Here is a 25,727-nt window from a genome sequence, read left to right on the forward strand (position 1 = left end):
GAATGCTTTAAAGTCCCTCTCTCTTCAGAACTGGGCATTTTATTTTTAAAAAATATGCATTATCAAGCTTTAGTGACAAAAATCAAATATGGATTATAAATCAGTAAAAATAAAATTCTAGGCCTAAAATATAAAAATTAGCCATTGGTTAAAATCAGTCATAAAAATATTGGCCTAGTGCTAACTTGTCCTTAATACATTTGGAGAAGCAAGGTCAATGGGCTACAGATACAATGTTAGTAATAAATAGCTCAAGTGCTATTGGGCCACTGTTGCATTTTTAAAAATGGTTACAGGGCCCAGATATTTAAGAATGGACAAGATCCAGATATAAGACTGGTGATCCCTTATCTCAAGTCCACTTGCTTATATTTATTATAATGGCATTATTAATGCATATGCATGTGGCCAGTTCATGGGCATAAAGAGTTTGCTTTATAGGGAATTTCCTGGAGGTCCAGTAGTTAGGGCTCCGCACTTTCACTGCTGGGTTCAATCCCTCGTCGGGGGGCTAAGATCTCACAAGCTGCACAGTGCAGTCCATCCGCATCCCCCCCACCCCCCCCAAAAAAAGGAGTTTGCTTTATAGGACAGTAAAATCTTACAATTCGGAAGGACTTTTCTCAACAATCTTGAGTCCATTTTTCCTTAACTTCAGTCATTACCGTATCGATCATCTTCAAAACTTGGTCACATTCCCTTAATATTTTCATTTTAATTAATGCGTTTTTTTAATTTAGGTATATTTATTTTCAAAAGAAACTTTATGTTGCTTCCGTAAGAGAAAAAACAGTATCTCTTGACGTAGAGGATAACCTGTTTTTAGTCATGTCCTTACATTGCTTCTCAAGACTGGGAGTTCTTCCTTTCTGCATTTAACTCCAACATGGACTCCCTGAGATTCAAAATGGAGACTTTTTCAGAGGGATTGAAATACAAGAAAGAGGGACTGAAAATGTCCACAGTAGGATACCGCAATGGTTAAAAAATGCAGATGAAAGCATTTTATGAGAAACTGGAAAAAGGGCAGCTAAGGATTCCAACCCTGGTTCACAGCAATAACTTACTATTAACTCTTCCCATTTTTGAATCTTCATTAAAAAGGTGAAAGAGCCTCAATTTTATAAAGTATTTGCGTTTAGCCAATGACTAGAGAAGTGTCAGCTCAGTGTTCACTCCAAAAATTCCTACACACATTCTCTGGCAAGTGAGCTTCTTGTTTAGCCAAGAAGACTCAGTCTAAGAGAAGGGTAGTTGTCACTTGCCACTTTCAGCTGCAGACGGTTGTGATCAGATCTCTCTTTAAGAGGGAATCTGTTTTTTGTCATCTGTACATCTTTTGAATACTCAGCTTTATCATCAGAACTCTTCTGGTTTTACCAGATTCACCCCAAATGGCAGTTCTTGGCTCTGTCAACTACTCCTAGTAAGGAGAGAAGATTGCATTGCAGCTCCACAGTTTCCATTCTACATTCAACACAGAAGTCCAGCCTCTAAAGGAGGAACAGCCTCTCATACTAATCTGCTTACTCAACATGGGTCCTGCTAGAAGTATAATTCAAGTCTCTTAGATGTTAAACTGAACTAAATGAGAAATTCCTGGAGGGCAGAAACTACATTTTATGGTTTATTATATTCACTTAAAGGTAGATCACTAGTTTTTGCCAAATGGCTGGATGGACTGCATCTCAGACCTCAAGCCTTATCTTAGCATATTCAAAATGGAAACCACTGTCTTTACTCCAAAACATTTTGATGTAAGTCTTCCCAAACTTGAGATGTGTACATTGTGTGTATGCATGTATGGCCATTTTCACAAGTCAGCAAATTCTCTTCTACAGCATGGCTGCATCTTATGTTATCACTTTTATGAATGTGACATAGTTTCCTTAACTAATCTATTATTAGAAATTGAGGAATATTTACAATATTCTCTATTCTAAATGGTACTACAATGACTCTCTTTACAAATTTATCTTTATAAACATGTCATTATTTCCTTGTGATATTCTTCCAAATGACCAGATCAAATAAGATGCACACTTTAAAAAAAATTGAAGTATAGCTGATTCACAATATTGTGTTAGTTTCAGATGTACAGCAAAGTGCTTCAGATATATATCTTTTTTTCTGATTCTTTTCCATTATAGGTTATTACAAGATATTGAATATAGTTCCCTGTGCTTTACAGTAAATCCTTGTTGTTTATTTTATATATGGTAGTATCTGTTAGTCCCATACTCCTAATTTATCTAACCCCCCACTTCCCCTTGGGTAACCATAGCTTTGTTTTCTATGTCTGTGTTTCTGTTTTGTAAATAAATTCACTTGTACTACATTTTAGATTACAGTGATATCATATAAGTGATATCATATAATGTTTGTCTTTTTCTGTCTGACTGACTTCACTTAGTATGATAATCTCTAGGTCTAGATGCACACTTCTGAAGTTCACAGAATCTTTGGTGATGCCATCCACCTGGTATAGTACTCTGCTTAGAGGAACCACGGCACCTCTCTGCTGTGTCACATTTTGCTCTAACTATTTATTATGTTCAGTATTTGGCCCCCACCCAATAATTTTTTAATTTCTTTAGAGCAGAAATTACTCTCAAGTAGAAATTCCAACCCCTTACTCATCCCCATATTCAAACCATTCCAGATTCCAACAAATAGTAATCAAACACAATTGCAAGGTACTGGGATGAAAATAGATGAGGTGTAATCCCTGCCCAGAACAGCAGGGGAGGCAGACCTACCAACAACTACATGTGATACATTCAGTTCTACACTGTAATAGAGACGGAGGAAACTTACTATGGGAACAAAGATGAGGAAGCAGTGAATTCCTCCAGGGCAAAGGTAAACAAGGAGAGGGGAAAAAAAGAGGTAACAGGAAGCTATGGAGCGAGGCAAATTATTGAGTTACTTCTTGAAACATTACTAGAAATTCACGAGGGGGGAAAATAATGGGAAGGTGACATACCAGGTAGATTTACAAGTAGATGCCAGTCAATTCAAGCTTTTTGTTTCATCTAGAGTAGTTCCACCTAGGAATTTCATGAAGATCTCCCATCTTCTGAGGCAACTTCTGCACTACTGACATTTTGCGCCAGATAATTCTTTGTTTTGCAGGGCTGTCCTGTGCATTATAGGACGTTTGCAGCATCCCTGGCCTCCCCTCACTACATGTCAGTAGCAACTGTCCCCACCTTCCAATTGTGACAACTGAAAATGTTTCCAGACATTGCCAAATATCCCTGGGGATGAACGGGAGTGGAAATCACCCTGGTTGAGAACCAGTGTTTTAAGCGTAATTCTAGTTCTAAGGACTTCTCCCTTACTATACTATCTTTTCTCTCAGTCAGGAAATGATTTTTTCTTTGGTTCAAAGCCCTACTGGACCCTTATTTTATTTTTAGGTTAGAGACAAACTGTCAAAAACATTAAGTTACTGATGCCCCAACTATAAAAATGATATCAGTAACGAAAAATGAAATGTTCACTATGATAGGAAAGTATGTGTATTATGGCTGATATTTGTTCAGAACATTACAATTTGCAAAATACTTTCATAGTTGATTTTACTGAATGCTCACAACATCCTGTGAAGTATCCATCATTGATCCCATTCTAGGGATGAAGACAGGCTGGGTCAAAGACATCAAATATCTGAGACCACCTGAGTATTAAGTCCTGGAGCTAAGATTCATATCCGTACAGTCTCATTCCAAATTGTATACACTTTCCATTTAGTTTAGTAAACAACTAATATGAGCTTCTCTAGGTTGCAGACAGGGTAAGCCAGACAGAAAGACTCATCTTAACATCACACAGATGGAAAAATAAAATGACTTGAGGATGCTCTGCTACCTACATAGCCCACCAAGAAGCTGTAATAAGTAAAAACTTCTTTGTGGAAGCAAAGCATCATTTAACTACCAAAAAACTATGTTGTCTCCATCCTTTGCATAGCTTCAAGAGCGCTTATTATGCAAAAAGAAGAGTGATACATACTAAATACGCTAACATTTACACTCATAATTTTTAAAGTATGTTAACTTACTTTAGTCATTCTATTGTAAATAGCCAATTCTAAATTGTATAATAGAGATTATTATCCACTGATAGAAAACTGTGCATACAAATAAACATTAAGTAACTAGATTATGGTCACACAGATAATTAGAGACTAAATCAAAATTAAGTTCTTTGTACCTCTAGATAAGTGTCCTTTCCCCTCCAAGCAGTTTCCAGCATCACATGACCCTACACCCCTCCAGATATAAATATCACTATGCCAATAAATAAAAATATCCTCAACCATTCTGTTTCAATATTACCTGAAGCCACATCTACCTTGGTAGTTTTAAACACACTATAAAGTATGAAGTGGGAATTTTTTCTACTCTTGTATCAAAGATAAAAAGCATTCCCTTAAATTAGGCAAATTAGCAGAATCAGTGAAACTGTCTTATTCATGATGCATTAGTTAACACATGAAAAAAATGTTTGCAATTTTCTAGACTTAAGTCAACTCTGTACTCAAACAATACTTGATACTTCTGAACCTGGATTGCAGCCTGACAAAAAGGCAAGCAGGGAAGGTCCATGAGTTTCCTGGATATAGTCACACTTCTTTAAGAATTACTTGTCTATGTTAAGGTAAAGGGCTAATTTAAGACAGGAATACATTTTGCAATAAACAAACAGGTATTTTAAATATGAATGGAAAGCCATTCAACTCCTGGTTTAAACAACAAGAAAAAATTCCAAGTCTTACTCCATCATAGAAGGTGGGATAGTACAGCAGTCTTGAATCGCAGTTAGGGGAGAGGTCAGGTGAGCTGTGTAGGATGCTTCTACAACTTGCTTGTTCCGGTTGACCACATCCAAGTAACGGTTGAACTTCTCTCGGATTTTTTTGGCTAGCTGTAGGATGAGAGTAAGCAAAATAAATCGAAAGACCAGGACAAGAATCCATTGTACTTTTTCCTATAAGCTCATCAATTTGTGTCACAAGCTGCCTGTAGTAAACTTCAGGTAAGATAAACACACACCCAAGTGTCATTTCATTGTGTAAACTGAAATAAAAATTGCAAAATGCCCAGAAGGCACAGAAGGATACTTCAACAGCAGTAAAATAATAACTTCTATCTTACAATAGATTATAATACATTAAGAACTACCCGTGTGCTCAAATTCAGATAGAACAATACTGATCCATAAAATGCCTTGCTGGAGAAAACAAAGCCTGTTGATATTATTGTCAGCATGACAGTGGGTATTAGGAGTTACAGAGCAACAATAGTGATTGGAAGAAAAAACGCCACTATTCATGGTTCTCGATTCCCACAGATTTTTCAGGAGGAAAACACTTGAAGGAAGGGAAATGATATTCAGTATCTTCTGCTACACAACTCCAGGGGGCGCCATTCACAGCCTTCCATGTGAATGGCAAATCCCTGAAGTTGTGCAACGCAGACATCCGTACAAAACAAAATATATTGTTAGAAATAGATCTGTGTTTGGTCTGTTACATCTTTAACACGGACAAATGTCTTTCTTAACTGCTATGAACAGAACACTTCATCATAATACACTTTCATATGGGGATAGCAAAAGCAAATTGCTAAGCATACTGCTTTTTTCTCCATTGTTCCCACCAAATATCACAGCTTAATTAGAGATCTCTAAGGAAAACAGTGTTGTTTTTCTTCCCCTTAAACAAAATGTTACCCAAATGCAATGACTGATAGAATTATTGCTAATTGGTTTTGTAGAGCTATTCATTATCAGCACACCAGAGGAGAACTAATCATCTCCTTTGGGTCATGCATCTCGCACAATCCAACAGCTTGGAGGCTGAGAACATGGAGCCAAATCAGAATATCTTCGTTTGTTATTTTCAAGCCGATTTTCAAATTTGCTTCACATTTCCCACCTACAAGTGTCATTCTTCATTGCCCTTGGGAACAAATGTTCTGTAACAGGATAAAGATAAGGTGTGCTTGAAAGGACTGAAATTCCAAATAACATCTTCACAAATTCAATTCTAAAATGAAAAGGGAAATTGCAAACATTTCTTTCCCTCACACATATCCAAACACACAAACACTTGAGAAATACCCCAGTGTTTCTTCTACACATTTGGAGAATTCTAACTTAAAGTCAGATCTAGCTCATCATGATATTCTTTTTTTTTTAATTGGAGTATAATTGCTTTACAATGTTGTGTTAGTTTCTGCTGTACAATGAAGTGAATCAGCTATATGTATGTGTATATCCCCTCCCTCTTGGACCTCCCCACCCCCCATCCCACCCATCTAGGTCATCACAGAGGACTGAGCTGAGCTCCCTGAGCTATACAGCAGGTTCCCACTAGCTGTCTATTTTACACATGATAGTGTATTTATGTCAAACCTAATCTCTCAGTTCATCTCAGCCTCCCCTTCCCCCCCCGTGTCCACACATCTGTTCTCTACATCTGCATCTCTATTCCTGCCCTGGAAATAGGTTCATCTGTACTATTTTTCTAGATTCCACATATATGCATTAACATATGATATTTTTCTCTTTCTGACTTACTTCACTCTGTATGACAGACTCTAGGTCCATCCACATCTCTACAAATGACCCCATTTTGTTCCTTTTTATGGCTGAGTAATATTCCATTGTATATATGTACCACATCTTCTTTATCCCTTCGTCTGTCGATGGACATTTAGGTTTCCGTGACCTCGCTATTGTAAATAGTGCTGCAATGAATATTGGGTTACATGTGCCTTTTTGAATTATAGTTTTCTCAGGGTACGTGCCCAGTAGTGGGATTGCTGGGTCATATGGTAGTTCTATTTTTAGTTTTTTAAGAAACCTCCATACTGTTCTACACAGTGGCTGTGTCAATTTACATTCCCACCAACAGTGCAAGAGGGTTCCCTTTTCTCTGCATCCTTTCCAGCATTTATTGTTCGTAGATTTTTTGATGATGGCCATTCTGACTGGTGTGAGGTGATACCTCATTGTAGTTTTGATTTGCATTTCTCTAATGATTAGTGATGCTCAGCATCTTTTCATGTGCCTCTTGGCCATCTGTATGTCTTCTTTGATGAAATGTCTATTTAGGTCTTCCCCCTATATTTTGATTGGGTTGTTTGTTTTTTTGATATTGAGCTGCATGAGTTGTTTGTATACTTTGGAGATTAATCCTTTGTCTGTTGTTTCGTTTGCAAATATTTTCTCCCATTCTGAGGGTTGTCAGATCTAGCTCATCATGATATTCTAATTTGGCTCACTGCCTATTTTTAATGGGCTAAGAATGGCTCTTACATTTTTAAATGTAATTTTTTAAAAGGTATTTTGTGATATTTAATAACTATATGAAATTTGAATTTCTGTGTTCATAAGTAAAGTTTTATTGAAACAGTCATTTGTTTACATATTGTTTCTGGCTGCTTTCATTATGCAATTGCAGAGTTAAGTAGTTGGAATAGAGACTGTATGGCTTGCTTTGCTATAGGCAGAAGTCAGAAGCCCTAACATGTCCAAGATTGCACCATAACTCCAGGAATTTTATAAAAATTTGCTCCCCATTTAGAAGTGGGGGTCCCTCTACTCCCACTGCTTGAATCTGGGTAGGCTTATGATGGCTTCTACCAGTAGCATAGCGAAAGTGACACTATGTAACTTGCAAGACTAGGTCACAAAGGGCCATGCAGCTTCTGCCTGTCTCTCTTGGAATGCTCTCAACTACCATGCTGTAAGAAGTCCAAGACACATGGAGAGGGCACAGTCAAGTGCTTGGCTGGCAGCCCTAGGTGAGCAAGTCTTCATCCCAGTCCTTGCTCCGGATATGAGTCAAGAAGCCTTTGGATAATTCCAGCCCCCAGCCTTCGCTGATGGAACCCCAGACATTACGGAACAGAGGTGCCATCCTTGCAATGCCTGAACCACAGAATCCGTAGGCATAAAGAAACAGTTGTTTATGTCACTAAGTTTGGGATGCTTTCTAATGCAGCAACAAGTAACCGGAACACCCAGGATAGGTGGAATTCCATCCTAAGATAAACATGTTGAAGCTAAGCTAAACAAAGCTGCTCAGACAGAAGCACTGCAACTAAATCATCAGAATTATCGAGACTGTAGCCTGTGAATTATAAACCTGTTGCAACGAGATTTCAGGGTTCTTCAGAAAATCATAACAGCTGCCATACAGTGGTACTTACCATATGCTAGGCACAAGGACCCTACAATGTAGGTACTGTCATCTTATATCAATGAGCCACAAAATAAAAGGACCCACTCACTCATTCAGAACTCAGAACTGTCTTGCCTATAAAACCTGTGTGTTCACTTGCTCAGCTATGTGCCCCAGACAAACCTAACTTAAGAGAAGCTGCAACATGATCAGCCATAGCACAGAGTGGTCTGGCCGTGGAACTAAGTGTTCCCTGGGTTGCGGAACCCAAGGAGGGGTGGTTACTGGCTGATGGGAGATTGGCCCTGCCCGGGGGTGGGGGAGCAGGGGGTGGTATCTGCCTTTGGCCTCCTGGTTAGGGTAAGCCTCAAGCTGCATTCTTCGTAGGTGGAGGCACTAACTTGCACGCAGAGCCCAGACACAGAAGGCAATGAACAAAAGGTCTCAGAAGCAAGCTCTCTCCACTAGGATTCGCACCTCTTGGTCAGAAACCCCTCAGTGTTTCATACTGCGACACCCTATCTTGTTTATTTAAAACAAATAATTGCCAACATCTGTTGAGGGCTAACTATGTGTAGGGCACTATTCTGAGCATCTCACAAGCATATATCAATTTAATCCTTCAAAGAACCCTATAAAGTACACATCTCCATCTTCTAGAAGTGGACACTGAACGTTAAATAACTTGCTCAAGGTCACAAAGCCAGTAAGTAGTAAAGCTGGGATCCAAAGCCAATAGCATTCTGCTTTAGAAACAAAGCTCCGGCCTTTATGCAACACTGCTTCACTCTGTAAATACACAGAAGACCAACAACCTCCCTCGCCCCATTTCTTTTCAAACCCATTTGAACAAATGCTGTGAAATTCTCGGCAGGATACCATAAGCAATACACAGCCTCATTACTTTATAATAAGAATTAGATTTTTAATAGTTTACATTTCATTTAAAATTCTTCATAATTCCTATGAAAATCAAAAAATCGAAGAGGTTTAGAACTGCTAAATTCTACCGCCAATATGAAAAAAGGGATCGGGCCGAATTTGAAATAATGTATCCTCCAAAACAATGCCTATCTGTTATTACCTGACTACTGTGGTATCAGTTCCACTGAACTAACTTAAACTGTTCTGATTACTCCACGGTGTTCCAGTTTGTTCATAACCTGGAAGGAGAACAGAATGAATGTACCATTCCTATCCTGCAGGAAGTGAACTTCAGAATTCAGTATTTCCCTCTGGGTTTTCATCTGAGTTGATTTATCTGTCATCATAGAGTAGTAAGACGAAATTGTAATTCCTATTTTATGTGTGAAAAAACAGAGGCATGTGGAGCTTGAGGGTCTCTGGACTCCCGGGGGGTGGCTGGCCTCCTGTGACCCCACTGCCTGAGATGACCCACCCCTGTGCCCTTTGGACAAGGATTGTGACAGTCACTCACAGTAGAAACCTCACGCTCCACCACGGGGTGGTTTTTCCCTTTCGAAAAGCAATCTCTTTTAGCATGCCAACCAAATCCAGGTTGCTCGGCAAGCATAACAGAATCTATTAGAGTAAAGATAGCCCACAGAAAGATTAAATCCTGAATGTATCTGTTAAATGCGAGCGAACTGGCTACCAAGGCGGAACCTTCCAAGAGGCCAGACAGATTCTGGGTGTGTATCCTGCCATGATCCCTGCAGACAGGAGAAAACAAAGGACGTTCTCAGCAAAAAGCTACAGGTGGACCCACAATCCTCCTCACTGTAATTAAAAACATTTTTCTTTCCACGGCTCAGCTTTCATCTTTTATCCTTCTTTATCCTCTCCCCTTCATCCCCTAAGGGGTTCCTGAATGCTGATGAGATGACGGGACTGAAACCATCTTGTCATCCTTTGGGTCAATTCTTCGGCTAGCCAGCATCCAGCCACGGGTCAAATGATGAGTAGGTAGCGCACCGGTCCCCATGGGAACAGATTCTAATTTGTCATCATCTCCAGTGACAACGTTTCATCACAACATCAATGAATTTCTTTCTTGCTGAATTTCACTTCCCTTAATTTTCCCATAGACATTTCTGTCATTTTGCATACTTCCCCAGAGCCCCCCCTTTTTTTTAAAGCTCTTTTTACCTTAGCTTTATACTTTTGAAGAGTGGAGGTGGGGTGGGCACACAGTTAGAACAAGGTAAAAGAAAACAAAAATGCAAAGGCATAGTACACACTTTATTTATGCCTCTTTCCTAAAAGGAAGAGCCAGAAGGAGTTTTGAATGTTAGGGAAAGGTTTATTTAAAATACATAACAATGATGCTGACAGGCACAGACAGGAAAGGTACCCTAGGGAACTGAAGATTCATAGCAAAATTCCTCTTGAATGTAGAGGAGTTTAACATTTGGCATTCAGAAACCTCTGTGCCATGGTAAGAATTTAATAGCTAATCCCCCTTTCCTTCGATTCCAGCCTTATTTACTCAACAAAATAAACCTTTCGTTTTCCAGCAAGTTTCAGGATTTGGTTATTTAAATGTCCGTGACATAGACATAATTTTAAGTATACTCAAGCACAAGGATTTAACATCTCTGAACATCACACCATTGCTTTCCAGAGTTCAAGGAGGAAACCTTCTCATTGTTTCATGTTGTACACTGTTTATAGGATATAAGAAACACCCTACCCTTGCTATTATTTTTATTAGTAACAGTTGTAATATTCCAGACAGCTCTCCCAATTATTAGCTGGGAATCTAGGCCAGTTCTTTGACTTCCCTTAGCCTTGGTGTCCTCATGAGTAGAACAAGACAACATAGTTTCAAGGGCTTCTTGTTATGTTCAAATGAAACAATGAGTATATAAAGCCCAGGATGAGTACAAGGGATTATTCTCATTGTTATACCCCAGTCTCTGGACTAGGAAGAGAGCATATGGTGGTGATAAGGAAATAATGTGGGGTTTAAATTTCCCAGTAATAGAGCCATAAGTAACGGGAGAGGGACTACCTGAACGTTAACCATTTTACTCACTCATTTAGCTCATCCTCAGCTTAATCCTCCACAGGAAACCTGGCACACGGTCTGGAGGGGAAAAAAGCATTTTTTCCCTTAAAAATTAACAGCAAAATGGCACAAAGAGCTTAAGCTTTGGAGTCAAAGAAATTTGAGTTAAGTCAAGCTCTGTCACTTACTCAGTAAACGGAACCAAGTAAATTATTTCTCTAACCCTCAACTTAATTACCTCTAAACTGGAAATAACAATTGCTGCTTCATGATATGGCTTGAGAACTAAGAGGGATAATGCTTATAAAGTATCTAGCAGAGTGTCTAACAGATTGTATGTGCCAAATAAATGGTAGTGACTCTTGTTTTACTCTTGTTGTTCTTACTACTATTATTGTCATTGTTGTGATTATTTGGGGGACTTTCTGTACTGACTCAGGTTCTGTGAGTGAGAATCCCAAAGAGCATAGGAAGAGCCAGGAGGGTTGTATTAACACAGGGCTATGACCTTACCACAGCTGTGGGTGCCTCTTCCACAGCACTGTGTCATGTAGGTTACATAGTTAACAGTCGTAGGTAGCTTGGGACTCTCCTGGGATCCTCTTTTTTCTAAACTTAAGGATCTAATAAGACTTCACTCTTGTGTCACACTCTGCCATTTTCAAAGCGTTTTTACCTGACTCGTCTCATGTGTGCCTTCCAACAACCCTGGGAGCTAGGCAGAGCAGATATTCCCTGCCCCTTCTCTACAATCAGGAAACCAAGGCTCAGTTGTGCGCCCAAGCTCATGCTGAGTAAGTACAGAAAACAAAGAGACCATTGCTTCTAATCCCCAGCTCCACTCTCTTTCTGCTACAAGCTCCTCCAAATTGCAGAAAAGTGTGAACTCTCCCAGATCAAATGATCTAAGTTCTACTCATTCGTCCACTCCCAGCCCCGCTTTCGCCTCTTTGAAGCCTCCTCAGGACCTTCTTTCCCCAAATTGCCTAGGACTCTGCACCTGTGCCACTCATTGTTGGTCTTTCCTCATTTAAAGATTCCATTTCCCCCAAGAAACTAATAACATAACAGTAATTAGCATTTACCCACTGCTTACTATGGGCCAGGCACTTTGAAAGTGCAACTTTATGTGATGCCTTTTTTTTTAAATGTTTACAATGCTTGGTAATTGCTATATGCTATTTTTATAGATAGTTCTGATTAACCTGCCCAAGGTCAATCAGCTAATAAAAATAATTAGATCGAACCCATGCTCTTGAACCACTGCACTATGCATTTTTCTTTCATGTATACCTAGCATTGAGAAGAAACTTAAAAGGTTCCTTACTGTATTCATTTCCCCTCAATCTACCGTTACTTGCCATATTGGAAAAACCTGCTTTCAGTTCAAAAAAGGGCAGATAACTTAGCATATTGCTCATACCTGGTTCAAGCCAATCAGAAACTCTGGGCCTGTCCAGTTCCCTATCTTCGTCTGCTTCCTGGATAATATAAGCTGCTCTGGAGTAAGTCTTGCTGAGTAAAGAGGACCAGTTCAGAGAAGGTACCCTGATGGCAACTGGCCATAGTTGTGATATGGCTGTCGATCCACTCTGAGCTCAGGTCTCAGGGTGGAAGAGCCTGGGCCTGGCAGGCAATGATACAGGACAAGACAGATGAAGACCCGGAGATGGGATAGGGCCCGTCTGAATTTCTAATGGCCCGTGGAGGCTTCAGGGTTGTCTGACGGATGTGTGGGAATAGCACATCCAGTGGAGAAGCGGGGTAGCCGCTGACAGACGAACTGCAGGTGGACCAGGAAGATTTATGTGCAAGGCTGTCTGGGCTCCAGGGTCACATATCCTGATCCCGGGTGAGGTGGGCCCCTGTGGCTGAGCTGGGGAGGCGTGCAATGGAAAAAACAGGAGGCAAGTGCTGACATGCCTGAGAGCCGAAGGAGGCTGAGCCCTGGGAATCGGTTGAGAGTGGCAGCTTCTCTCTGTAAGCAAAACACAGGTTTGCTTTAAAGATTATAATGGGGTTTGGTGTGGGCAGCAGTTTGTGCTAGTTATTCCAGGAGTCACGGAAACACATAGCCGAGCCTCCTGAAAGCCAAGGTTATCAACTCAAGGGCTCAATGGGCTCTTACCCTGTTTTTCACCCCACTCTACCCTTAACAACCAGATCATAACAAAAGAAACAAAAGGAAGGGCAGGCTTCAACCCACTTCTCCCCACTTCACTGTAACAGGAGCCCTGGGCTGAGGTTCCTTTAAACCAAAATAAGCAAGTGCTCAGGACTTGAAAGTTTACAGCCTGTTCCTTCGCAAGGAAAAAGCAGTTTAACCTAGTCTTAACCTTCGAAAGCCTCAAGAGGCTGAGAACTGGGGGATGGGGGAGGTGCACTGGCCACAGCATACAGGAAAAACGAACATTTTACATTACAACTTTTGAGATGAGTTTTCCTAGTTTATGAATCAGGGAGGAAAGGAGTTAAAATACGCTGGAACTTAGGAATTCTCTGGTGGCCCATGAGGGATACAGAGAAAAGGAAAGGAAACCCAGTCCCATTACTCTTACCACGTAAAACTCTCATTTAGAGTGTAAGCATCTGTGCATAACTTATAAACACCAAGTATAACTTAGAAGCATTCTAAGTAACAGGGTTGGGTGGGGGATGAATTAGAGAAACTGGGGTCAGCTGGGAGGGCTCTGGGAGCCTGCAGTTTCACTCTAGCCCACACTACTTTCCCCACACCAAATGCAGATAACACCTCTTATCTACACCCAACCTTGCAACCTGGCCCAGAGCGTGGCACGCTGCAGGGACTTGGGAAACATTTTTTGTATAAATGAAGGACGAAATGTGACCTAGCCTCCAGTAGGAGGCCAACTGACCAGAGCGTTTTAGGGTTCTTCACGGGCCCTCTGAGAGCACAAGGGTCAAATACTTGCCAGCAGGTGTCAATTAGCTCAGCAATGAAGTGGAAAGACGAGACTGGCAAGGAAACAAAAATCTGCCACTAAACACTTCCTAATCTTCAACCTGGCCAAGAACTCATTAAATCCAATTCTTGGGAAGACAATCTTAAGACACAATGAAAAAAAAGCTAGATGTTTCCATTTCCTCTTTCTTAATAATAAGTTAACCCAACTTACCTTTCCAATGGAATATAACATCGTGTCATTTTAGGACTTCATTGCAGTTCTAACAGCAGCAGGGCTTAATTACAGTTAGTCTAAGGTCTCCTACTCCCCCGTTATAAAAATATAAGTCAGTGTAAGACAGCCTAATGCACATCATATCCCATTTTTTGAGCAACAAATTTTCACAATGTAGATTCCCTTTAAAACTAAGGAAAAATAATAGTACAAGGGAAAGCATCTTATAAACATTTGATTTCTTCAGTTGTTGAAGCCTGGCCTTGAGTATCCATAATCATTCGAGTCTTCAGTATGGCCTATCTTAGGAGGTAGGGGCACTCTCTCCCCTGGTCCTACATTCACACAATAAAGCCAGCTTGTAATATACTTATCTCAGTAGATAGAAAAGCCACTTCTTGGCTTTAGTTTCAAGATACTTGAGTAGTGGTAAATCAGCCCCTGAGATCTAGGGGCCTTTATGATGCAGGCCTGAAGCTTGAAGTGCTAATACAGAGATACAAGTTTTTGGTTTCTGCTTTTTTATAACTAGGAAAAACAGCAACACTCCCATAGACCACTTGGATGAGGTAGGTGCAAATGCTGTATGCTAGCAGGAAATGCATTGCTATTAAGACTTGCTAGAAATAACAACACAAAGTAACGTTTCCCATGTGGGTTCCACACCAGAGGAATGAGGATATTTGCCTCAACCATAACAATTTTATTATATCCTTCTCTGAACTGTTCTGTGTGTTCCCTTGCCAAGCTGCATCTGATACCATTCTCTAACTCACAGTTGGATTTAGGAAGGTCTTCTTGTCCCCTATCTGACGACAGGGAGGATGGCAAACACAAGAGCCAGGGTATGCGTGCTCTTCATTGGCTGTTTGCTTCCATAGGACTCACGCTCACACCTTCCCCTAGAGGGTGGTGCACGACATGAGTGTCAGCGGATGTGACAGTGACACTTCTCCATGACTTTGCAGAAAAGCCAGCATGCTCTTTGCAGCACATAAAAGGACTAAAGGCTGCTTAAGTAACAACCAGTGAGAACGCCCATGAGCAGCTATTTCAACATGATCCCTACCTGCCCAGAATCTTCTAATATTATAAATAAAGCTGTAGTTCTTGGTAAGCTTCCAATTTTATCATACCACATGTTATTTCATGGAACCAGATTTTCAAAACATTCGGCCAATTCAGGGTTCTTGATATTAGCAGCAATTAATTCCTTTGCATCATTGCCACAAGTATTTCCTATTGCGTGAAGGAATATATTAGGGGTAAGTTGGTCTCTGCTCTTAAGTTGCTTGCTAGGTTTTAGAATACACTCCGAGTTTCTGTTTATGCATTCCACCAGTGCAGATGATCTGAGCTTTTTTTTTTTTTTTTTTTCGCTAGGAGCAGCAGTTTTTGGTGGAGGATGGAGTTGGGGGGCAGAGGGGGGGATTTGAAGAAATCTTGGCTGCTACCTTCTCACCAGCATTTCCTGATACTATCCAACCTCGGGATACTAAAAATATGTGTAAAAGGGGCTTAATTGTTTCCATTTTTAGTGGAATGTTCACTTCTCATGATGAAGTCTTCCTGGCTTTTAGAATGAGGACTTAGACTCAACCTATCCCCTTCTACTTAAATAAAGCTTTGAGTGTTCAAGTCAAAAGCCCAGGCTTGTACTTTTCAAGGGTCTGCGTCACTGAAAGAAGGCATTTGCGCACATGTGGATGGCAGAGATATCTGAAGAGCTGAAGCTCCAGCTGGAGCAGGGAGAGATGCACATCGTGGCAGGAGCTTGCATGTCTTTTTCCCCCCTGCCCCAAAGGCCTTGCCAGCCCCTCTCCGGGCTGCAGCCTATTCTCTCCAGCTGTGCCTGCCTGCAATAGCCCCTCCTCCCGTGCCTCTGCTGATGGAGAAACGGTACCAGCCCCTTCATGTGTTCCTTCCCAAAGGGCGGGAACACCAAGTGTGGGAATTAAGGGAATGAGGAAATGGGCTACTCTGGGTTGTTGCCAAAACAACAACACAAGAAACCTGTAGCCGCAATTTTCAAGCCTTAAATAGTGTGTGATGGTGGTGGTGGGAGATATAGAGAATTCCATTTTTCTATAATTGGTATATGTGTGCATATGCAAATGTAAAAATGAACACTGTGCTGTAAACATATGCATAGAGTACTTATATATGTAAACAGTAGATACATAGTACATTATAACAAAATGTGTGAGTATACAGGAGGGGTGTGTGTATGTGAGAGAGAGAGTGAGAGAGAGACAGTGAGCGAGCAAGCGAGGAGGATTATCTCAGCTTATCTCAGCACCAGGCATACATTGGCTAATGTACAATATGTACCCCTGAAGTCAGCTGGTCTATATTTAGTACAGGAATTAAAGCTTTCACGCATGCATACACACATATTTTCACTTCCAAATATATACAAGGATTCAGAGCATATGCTGCATATATATTTTCCTGAAAATATAAGCAAGATAGTTAAACACTTCAAATTCCAAATTGCCATTTCTTAAACAGTGAGGTGGTAGTTATCAGGCTGCTTTCTCTCTCCTGGCCCACCTTGTTTTTTTTTTTCCCCTCTAAGAACTGGCTGACCAGTTCCTCAAATATCCCTGATTACTGTTAAATGCCTCATATTGGGAGAGAACCTGGGAGTTCTGAGGTAGCTAAAGGTTTGTTACCTTCTCCGTGGAAACTGCACGAACAAAAGCCGTACCAACCACAGTTCTACAGTAAGAATTCCAAAGAGTTATCAACTTCTACTCATGTGCAACACAAAGGAAGCTCACTATGTTATACTTAAACCCTACAGACTAGCCCAATAGCTGTAGATTTTTCACTCACTCAATTAGCTAAAAGTTCCTCTTTAGGGGGTACTATTTACCCCCCATCCCAACAAAACAAAAAAAAAATCAATAGCCCCATAGAAGTTCCACAATGACACAAATTAGAACCAACTGACTTAGGTATGGTAATGGAATAATGATGAACTGCGAAAAAGACAAAGGAGTCTGCTCTTTAAATAAATCAAGGACTGCATTTATTTTTATATCTTGTTTATGTTCCTGCAGGATAATCCATTAGTAACAGAATGCTCTTCCTCATAAGACACAAGTTATATCCTTGTGATTTATTAGAGCTAAAAGGCAGAAGGCACCTCCACCATTGTTTGGCCTGTGTCAACTGAGTATTTAAACTCCATCTTTTCCTCATTTACCAGCTGAGTTTTCATCAGAGTACTTACAATGTTTAGACATATTTATCTTACTTTGGTTAATGTGTAATACTCTCAGGAGAGAATAAACCACCTTCCTCTTAAAAATTGAAAACATATAAAAGGATTGGCAATGGAAGAAGTATGAAAAGCAACATAGCATAGTGATTAAGAACATGGATTTTACAGTTAAAATTCTGGCCCTATCACCTAATTCAAGAATGATTTGGGGCACCATTACTTAATAGCTTTGAGTCTCAATTTCTTCAACTCTAAAACAGTGAGAGGAATTGTATTTGTATCACAGGGTTGTGGTAAAATTTTAATGAGATAACTCAGGTGAAGCAGCATTTGTTAAATGAACATGAACCATCATGTCAAATACACCACCTTTTCCAAAGTGCAACACAACCTAGGTACACACTAGGTCTTGCACCTATCCCCCACTTATTAGAATTCTAGAAAAGCATACATAATTTGAATATAACCAAAAATACTGCCACGCTAGATGGGATCCATAGTCCATTTAGACCACCATTCTGCCTCTCATAAATGCCTAAAGAGGGCATTTTTCTCCTTTGGGCCATCACCTGCAGGAGATTAGCAAGATATACCAAATATATGAACACATGTCCCCTGTGATTTAATTATGTCCTTGGGATAAGCTCTTTGTTTCTCCTCCTCCAATGCCAAGTATATAGTAAGTCCTCAACAAATGTTTGCTGAATTCATCAACTGTCTACCACTTACCAGAGGTATGCTCAGAATCTCCCCCTTAAAGAGCTCATACTCTAGTTTATCCATTCATTCCCCAATATCTATAAAGTATTACAGTGTGAGTTATGCTGACAAGGTCCCCACACTCAGGAGTTTGGGTTCCCTCAACTTTTATTTTTAGAAGAGGTAACGGATACTACAAATTTTCTTTCTGCTACAAAAACATTTATAGTATTTAATATTTTCTTACCTCTTCCAAAGTTTGAGGAATATCCTTTAACCACAATACTTTTGCACTTCTTTTAAAACCAATTCAAGTTCAACCTTGCATGACTTTTTTCTGGAAAGCAGCATGATGTAGCATAATGATTTGTAAATCTTTCCTTTTTTGAAGTGATAGACCATTAAAAAACACAAAACTTCATACTAAACTTCATATTAAACTTCAATATATCAAACAAGTAAAGTAAATTGCTGCAGGAGGGAATGGAGAGGAAAAACACAGAACCTGGACCCTTATGTTCTGTAACAGTCTCTGCAGTACCTCTCTCATACCTTTGGAAACAAAATTTTGAAAATATATAGTAGAGCACTGAATTTAAATCACTTGAATTCCAAATTGGCTTCTCTTAACCTTTCAGTTGGGTGCCATTATACAAGATATTTCTTTGGTTTAATTTTCCTTGTCAGTGAAACTTTTCCAGCTTTTTTTGAGGATTATGAATTCATGCAGTAAATAATTACTGAGTGGGCTTCCCTGGTGGCTCAGTGGTTGAGAATCTGCCTGCCAATGCAGGGGACGCGGGTTCGAGCCCTGGTCTGGGAAGATCCCACATGCCGCGGAACAACTGGGCCCGTGAGCTACAACTACTGAGCCTGCGCATCTGGAGCCTGTGCTCTGCAACGAGAGGCCGCGATAGCGAGAGGCCCGCGCACCGCGATGAAGAGTGGCCCCCGCTCGCTGCAACTAGAGAAAGCCCTCTCACAGAAACGAAGACCCAACACAACCAAAAATAAATAAATAAATAAATTAATTAAAAAAAAATTACTGAGTACCTACCATCTACTACATTGAGATAGTTTTTCATGGTACTGAGGGTACATCAAGGACTGAAATGGACAAAAATCTCTATCCTCATAGAGCTTATATTCTATTTAAAAAGATACACAATTTAAAAAATGCATATGGAAGTCCTAGGTGATAAACTATAAGGAGATAAATAAAGCAAGAAAGAGGTAAGAAGTAAAGGTGGGTACAATTAGTAACATTTATAAATGGGTGGTCAACGAGGGTCTCAGTGAGAGGTAACACTTAACTAACACTGAAAGGATGTAAGGGAACAAGCCATGTGGCTCTATGAGAAAAGATTTAAGGACAGTGCTTGATTAATAATACATATTCAATAAATGATTATTATCATAGCCAAGATAATTTAAACAAAGAAAGCACAAAACTAGAATTAAAAATTTTGTCTCTGCCACTTTACTAGTTCTCTGAGGCCTTGAACCACTTACAATGACCCCTCTGAGATACGGTATTCTCATGGAAAATGGGATAATAATACCTGCACTTTTTACAATGTCATTAAGCAGATAAAAATGAGAAAATATACATGGAAACATTAAGGAAACAGATAAAGAACCACATAAATATGACAACTATGGAATCCCTTCTCATACTATCTTTCCAGAATGACAGATGACCATTCCATCTTATTAACAAGGCATCCAATGATTTGATAGGTAGCCCAGGAAGAAGATTTCTAAGATGAAAAATAACTTCTCTTTTGGAGACAGACCAAGAACAGTAAGAACTGAAACAGACCTAGATTGATTTCCAATAAAGGAAACCTAAACACTAACCAGCTAAACTTGCTGGGGCTCTGGTTTGAAAGAACAGTCATCTATTTGCTCTGGTCCTTAGTTGATTCACTATAAATTCCCCATCTGGGTGGCTTCAATACACCTCAACTTTTCTTCTGCCTTCCTAGAGATTTAGTGCCTTTGGTTCACTCATTCAACAAACATTTAATAAATACTCACAATAAACTCAGAGCCAAGAATAGATTTGGGTGAGGGGTTGAACTAAACCAGGACTCAGCCTAAACAAATCCCCTGCAGAAAGATGGGGGAAAGGTTGGGGGCAAAGAAAGAAAGGAATCCATACTGCTTCCAGGATTCCTCCAGTTTGAACAAGTTTGAGCCTTGAACATATTTCAGTAGGTAATTGTAAACAGAATGAGAGCCTTCAGGGTACCACCACACTACATTACACTTGGCAGGGCAACCCCAAAACAAGTCTAGATTCTGGAAATATGAATATTGAGGTATAAGAGTAACTCCAGTCATTTTTTTAGCAAATATTTACTAAATGTCCACCTAGTACCAGGCACAGGGAGCCAGAATTCAAAAGACAAGATTCCCAATTGCTCAGTTGTTCCACACTCCCTCTGTTTGTCTAACCACTGGTGCTTTTCCTTCTGTGATCCAGTGCACAGTTCAACAACATAACCAAACTTTTCTAGAGTGGAGAGTTTCTGGTAGTAGGGATACAGAACTAATACAAATGCAAAGCCAACATAAATCCTATGTCCAGTCTCACATTTCTCAACTGCCATGACTTTTATTTACAGCCCCCACTAGTCCCTGCCAGGGTCTTTCTGTTATCATCCTCTCTTGGAAATTCTCCTTCTAAAGTTTATAGATCTTTCCTTCTGGGCCTTACCTAAGAGGATTAAATAGCAGACTAAGAACAGCAATCTTCTCACTAGTGTACTCTTATATTCATACACTATCATCTTTTGTATTCAGAAAGCAGAATACAAAATACTGAAAGCCCACTCTGAGCCAACAATATAATCTTTTAAACAACCTTGCAAGACAGACTCTTATCCCCATTTTATAGATAAAATTGATGTAGACACTGAAAAGTTAAATATCATGCCAAAAATCAAACAAAAGAGTAAATGATAGAGTCCTCCCTGGAACTCAAGTTTTTCAAATCAAAAGATGAAGCTCTTGTTCTCTATCCCAAGCTACAAGGGAGCTGTCAAAAAAAAAAAAAAAAAAAAAGGAGGGGGGAGAAAAGTTTTCTAACGTTTCTGGTCTTGTACCCATGGTCTCTGAGGTCCTTTCCAGATTTAAAATTCTAAAACATCATGCTAGTTAGGACTGATTATTTACATTTTAGCACATAAAGTGCCATCTCTTTAAAACTGGTTTTCTATTCACAATCTCTTTGAAGAAAGAGCTCTTTAATGTTTTTAGGCCACATGTAAATTGTTCTGCTACTGAGTATCTTTTCTTCTCCTATGAATAAAAGGATATTATTTTGTGCAAAATCTACTTCTTGCTTTTCAGATGGATCATAATCTATTGCTTTGAACTGATCTGAATTCCTCATGACTGAGGCCTTGAGTTCATACTCAGATAAAAGAATAATTTAGAGTATTAGCACCTGCTCAGTATCAATTTCTTATAAAACCAATATGCTTCTCCTTTACTATGTCCCAGTGAATGTATTTGGTGGAATGAAACATTAAACTTTAAATCTTTCAGGCAGAATTGTCAGTGTCAAGTAACAATTCACAAAAATAATTAAGAAAAACTAGATTTGTACCATAATATATTTTAAATGCTAGAGTGTTTTGAAATACCTTTGGGGGCAGAAAAATTCTTAGATTCTTGTACTATACATGTGTGGGGTAAGCTACATCTAAGGATAAACAACTGAGCTGAGATTTGAGCTGTTGACAAAGAGACAAATTAGCAGTTTGTGTCCAAGTTAATTGCCTGCTAAAACAAACAAAATCAACACTCCTCATAGGACTATAATAGAATCCAGAGTTTTTCACAATCTTCAGGACACAACCCCAATTTTTTGACATATAAAGAAAAAGTGTGACCAATTCTCAAGAAAAAAAGACAATCACAGAGATTAACTTCAAACGTTTGTAGATGTTAGAATCAGGATTCTAAAACAGGATTCTAAAACAGCTATTATAACTATGTTCAAGGATTCAAAGTAAAATATGCTTGCAATGAGTGGAAAGAGAAAGAGAAAAGTCTCAGCAGAGAAAAACAAAATCTATTAAAAAGAAACAAGTGAAAATCCTAGAACTTAAAAATACATCTGAAAAATTTTAAATATATTTGGAGAGGTCAACAGCAGAACAGAGATAATAGAAGTGAAGTTAAAAATCAGTAAAAATTATCTAATCTGAAGGTCAGAGAAGGAAAAATTAAAAGAATAATAGAAGGAGGTATCATCTCAGGAACTTACAGTAAAATATCAAAAGATTTAGCATACGTATAACTGGAGTCCCAGAAGGTGCACACAGAATGAAGTAGAAAAACTATTTGAAGAAATAATGGTCAAAAGGTCCCCAAATTTGATGAAAGATATAACTTACAGATTCAGAAAGCTCAACAAACACCAAGCAGGAGAAATATGAAGACTGCTATGTCTAGGCAGCCATAGTCAAATTGCTGAAAACTAAAGATATATAGAGAAAAATCCTAAAAGCAGCCATGGGGTGGAGATGGGGGTATGACAATACAGAGTAATAACAACTTACGTTGACGTCTCATCAGAGACTATGGAGTCCAGTACACAGTGGAACATTACTAAAGTGCTAAAAGATAAAAAAACTGTCAATCCAGAATTCAATCTCAAGCAGAAACACCTTTTAAGAGAAAAGACAAAATAGTGACATTTTCTGAGTACAAAATATCATGAAACACTAACACAATTCGTCACCAGGAAATCTGTACTATAAGTAAATATTATAGGAACTCTTCAGGCTTAATATCAGTTGGTATCCTTAGAAATAAATGAAGAGCATCGGAAATGATAAATAGATGAGATTTATTTTTCTTTTCTTTTCCTTTATTTATTAAATTCTTATGACAGTTTAAAGCCAAAGCAATAACACTCCCTTGTGCAGTCTGTAATATTTGTAGATGTAATAATACGATGACTCTAGTATAAAGGATAGTAGTGGGAAAATGAACCTATAAGGTTGTGAGGGTTTTAGAGTATACATGAAGTGATAGATTTTTTAACTCCAAATAGACTGTAATAAATTAAGGATGTATACTGTAATTTCTAGAGCATACTCTTAAAATATGTAAAGAAATATAGCTAAAAAGTAAAATAAAAGTCAAAAAATATTCAAAAATCCAAAATAAGGTAGGGAAGTAAAAAAAAAAAAACAGACAGGAAAATGGAAAAAAAAAAAATAGTTGACCTAAATCCAACAATCAAACTAAACATTAATTGACTAAATACTCCCCATTAAAAGACAAGAAATTATCAGAATAGCTAAAAAAGAAAGAAGAAAGAAAGAAAGAAAAAGAAAGAAAGAAAATCTCAACTATATTCTGTCTACAAGATACACAGTTTTAGCAATAGAGACACTGAAAGTTAATGCTTGTGAAAAGACACACCGTGCAAAAATAGGAAGCATATAAAGGTTGGAGTAACTATGTTAATATCAGGTAAAATAGACTTTAAGGAAAGAGCACTTTCACCAAAGATAAACAATGATATTTCAAAATGTCACAATTTATAACTCATCAAGACCTAACAATCTTAAATGTGTACATGGCCCATAATGGAGCTTCAGAATACATAAGGTAAAAATGCACAGAATTAAAGGGAAAAATATACAATTCCACCATTGTAGCTGAGGATATTAACACTCCTCTCTACAGATGATAAAATTAGACAAATTAAAAATCAGCCATAAAACAAATGATCTGAACTATCAACCAGCTTAACCTAATGGATATATAAAGAACATAACAACCAACGACTGGAGAATACACATTCTTTTCAAGTTCACATGGTATCTTCACCCAAGATAGATCCTATATACTGGGTCATAAAACCAATGTTTCAATAAATTAAGAAGGATTGAAAATCATACAGAGTCTGTTCTCTGACCACAATGGAATTAAATTAGAAATCAGTAACAATAAGATACCTAAGAAGACCCCAAATGTTTTGAAAGTGGATAACATACTTCAAGGTAATCCATGGGTCAAAGAAGAAATCACAGGGGAAATTAGGAAATATTTAAAAACTGAATGATAATACAAATATATGATGTTCAACTTTGTGGGGTGTAACTAAAGCAGTTCTTAGAGGAAAGTTTATGGCTGTAAATTCTTCTATATGACAAAAAGAAAGGTGTAAAATCAATGAACTAAAGTTCCAATTTAAGAAGCAGGAAAAAGAGCAAAACTAACCTGAAATATAAGGAAGGAAATAACAAAAAGCAAAAATCCATGAAATAGAAAACAAACAAAAAGCTAAGTTCAAGTTTTAAAAAAATTGCTTATCACTAATTTGCTTTCCCATTCATTCTCTCATTCTCTGTCACTTAGTTTATCCATTTTACTGATTTTTTTAAAAGAACCAGTATTTCATTTGATTGATTGTTCTCTATTGTTCTTCTAGCCTACAGATATTAAAAGGATAATAAAAATATTATGAATACTTTTATGCCAACAAATATGACAACTGAGGTGAAATGGACAAATTTCTTGGAAAAAAAATCAACTTGCTAAAATTGACACAAAATAAGACAAAATCTGAAGAAAAACAAAAGGAAAAAGAAAAAAAAAGAAAACCCCAACCCCAGAAAACACCCAAACCTATAGCTATTAAAAAAACTGGATGATCAAAAGCCTGCCCTCAAAGAAAACTCCAGGTCCAGATGGTGCTCTGGTGAATTCTACCTAACATCAAAGGAAGGAATAACACCAAACTTATACTCTTGAGGAATTTCCACACTAGTTTTATAAAGTCAGTACCCTAAAACCAAAAAGTGATAAGTGAAAAAGGAAAAAGAAAGAGTAAAAGAAAATCAGGAGTTTGGGGAGAAGCGTGTGCTGTAGTTATAAATATGGTGGTCACCTCTTTCAGAAGGTGACACTTGAGGACAGACTTGAAGGAAGCGAAGGCTCATGGGGATACATGTTGGAACAGAACCAGTGCAAAGGCCCTAAGGCAGGAATGTGCCAAGAAACAGCAAGGAGGCAAGCGTGGTATCCTGCAGGCCCAAGTCAGGAAAGTATCAACATATGAAGGAAAAAGGAAGGGATCAACTGTTCAGTACTAATGTTAGTGAAATACAACGAGGACCCTGGATTTAGCAAAGTGAAGGTCACCAGTGACCTTGAAGAGAGCGGTGTCGTGGGACTGGTAAGGCCAGAGAAGGTTTTAGAGAGAATGGGAGAACTGGATCTAGTGAGTATAGACACCTCTTGTGATGGGCTGTGCCTCAAAGAGGGAGAAAGAAACGGGGCAGTAGTTGGAGAGGGAGGTGGCGTCAAGAGAAGAGTTTTTTTTCTTGTGTGTTTAAGATAGAACAGCATGTTTCCATGCTAATGGATGTGATTCTGAAGAAAGAAAACTGATACCACAGAAGAGAGAGGGAGACTTAGAGGAATGCCCTTGGCCCAATGTCAGGTGCATCTCTCCTCTAT

The 25,727-nt window shown here is 38.8% G+C and overlaps 1 protein-coding gene across 2 annotated transcripts in view; it reads right to left on the bottom strand.

The window, feature by feature from the left end:
- Nucleotides 1–25,727, bottom strand: part of CACHD1 (cache domain containing 1) — a 211,610-nt gene that overhangs the window by 95,412 nt on the left and 90,471 nt on the right. For both annotated transcript variants that reach the window (XM_061184082.1, XM_061184081.1), the window contains exon 3: nt 4,784–4,932. In XM_061184082.1, coding sequence (XP_061040065.1) covers nt 4,784–4,932 — 149 coding nt within the window. The remainder of the gene's footprint in view (nt 1–4,783; nt 4,933–25,727) is intronic.

The sequence above is a fragment of the Eubalaena glacialis genome, chromosome 3 (assembly GCF_028564815.1).
Source record: "Eubalaena glacialis isolate mEubGla1 chromosome 3, mEubGla1.1.hap2.+ XY, whole genome shotgun sequence".
Taxonomy (NCBI): Eukaryota; Metazoa; Chordata; class Mammalia; order Artiodactyla; family Balaenidae; genus Eubalaena; species Eubalaena glacialis.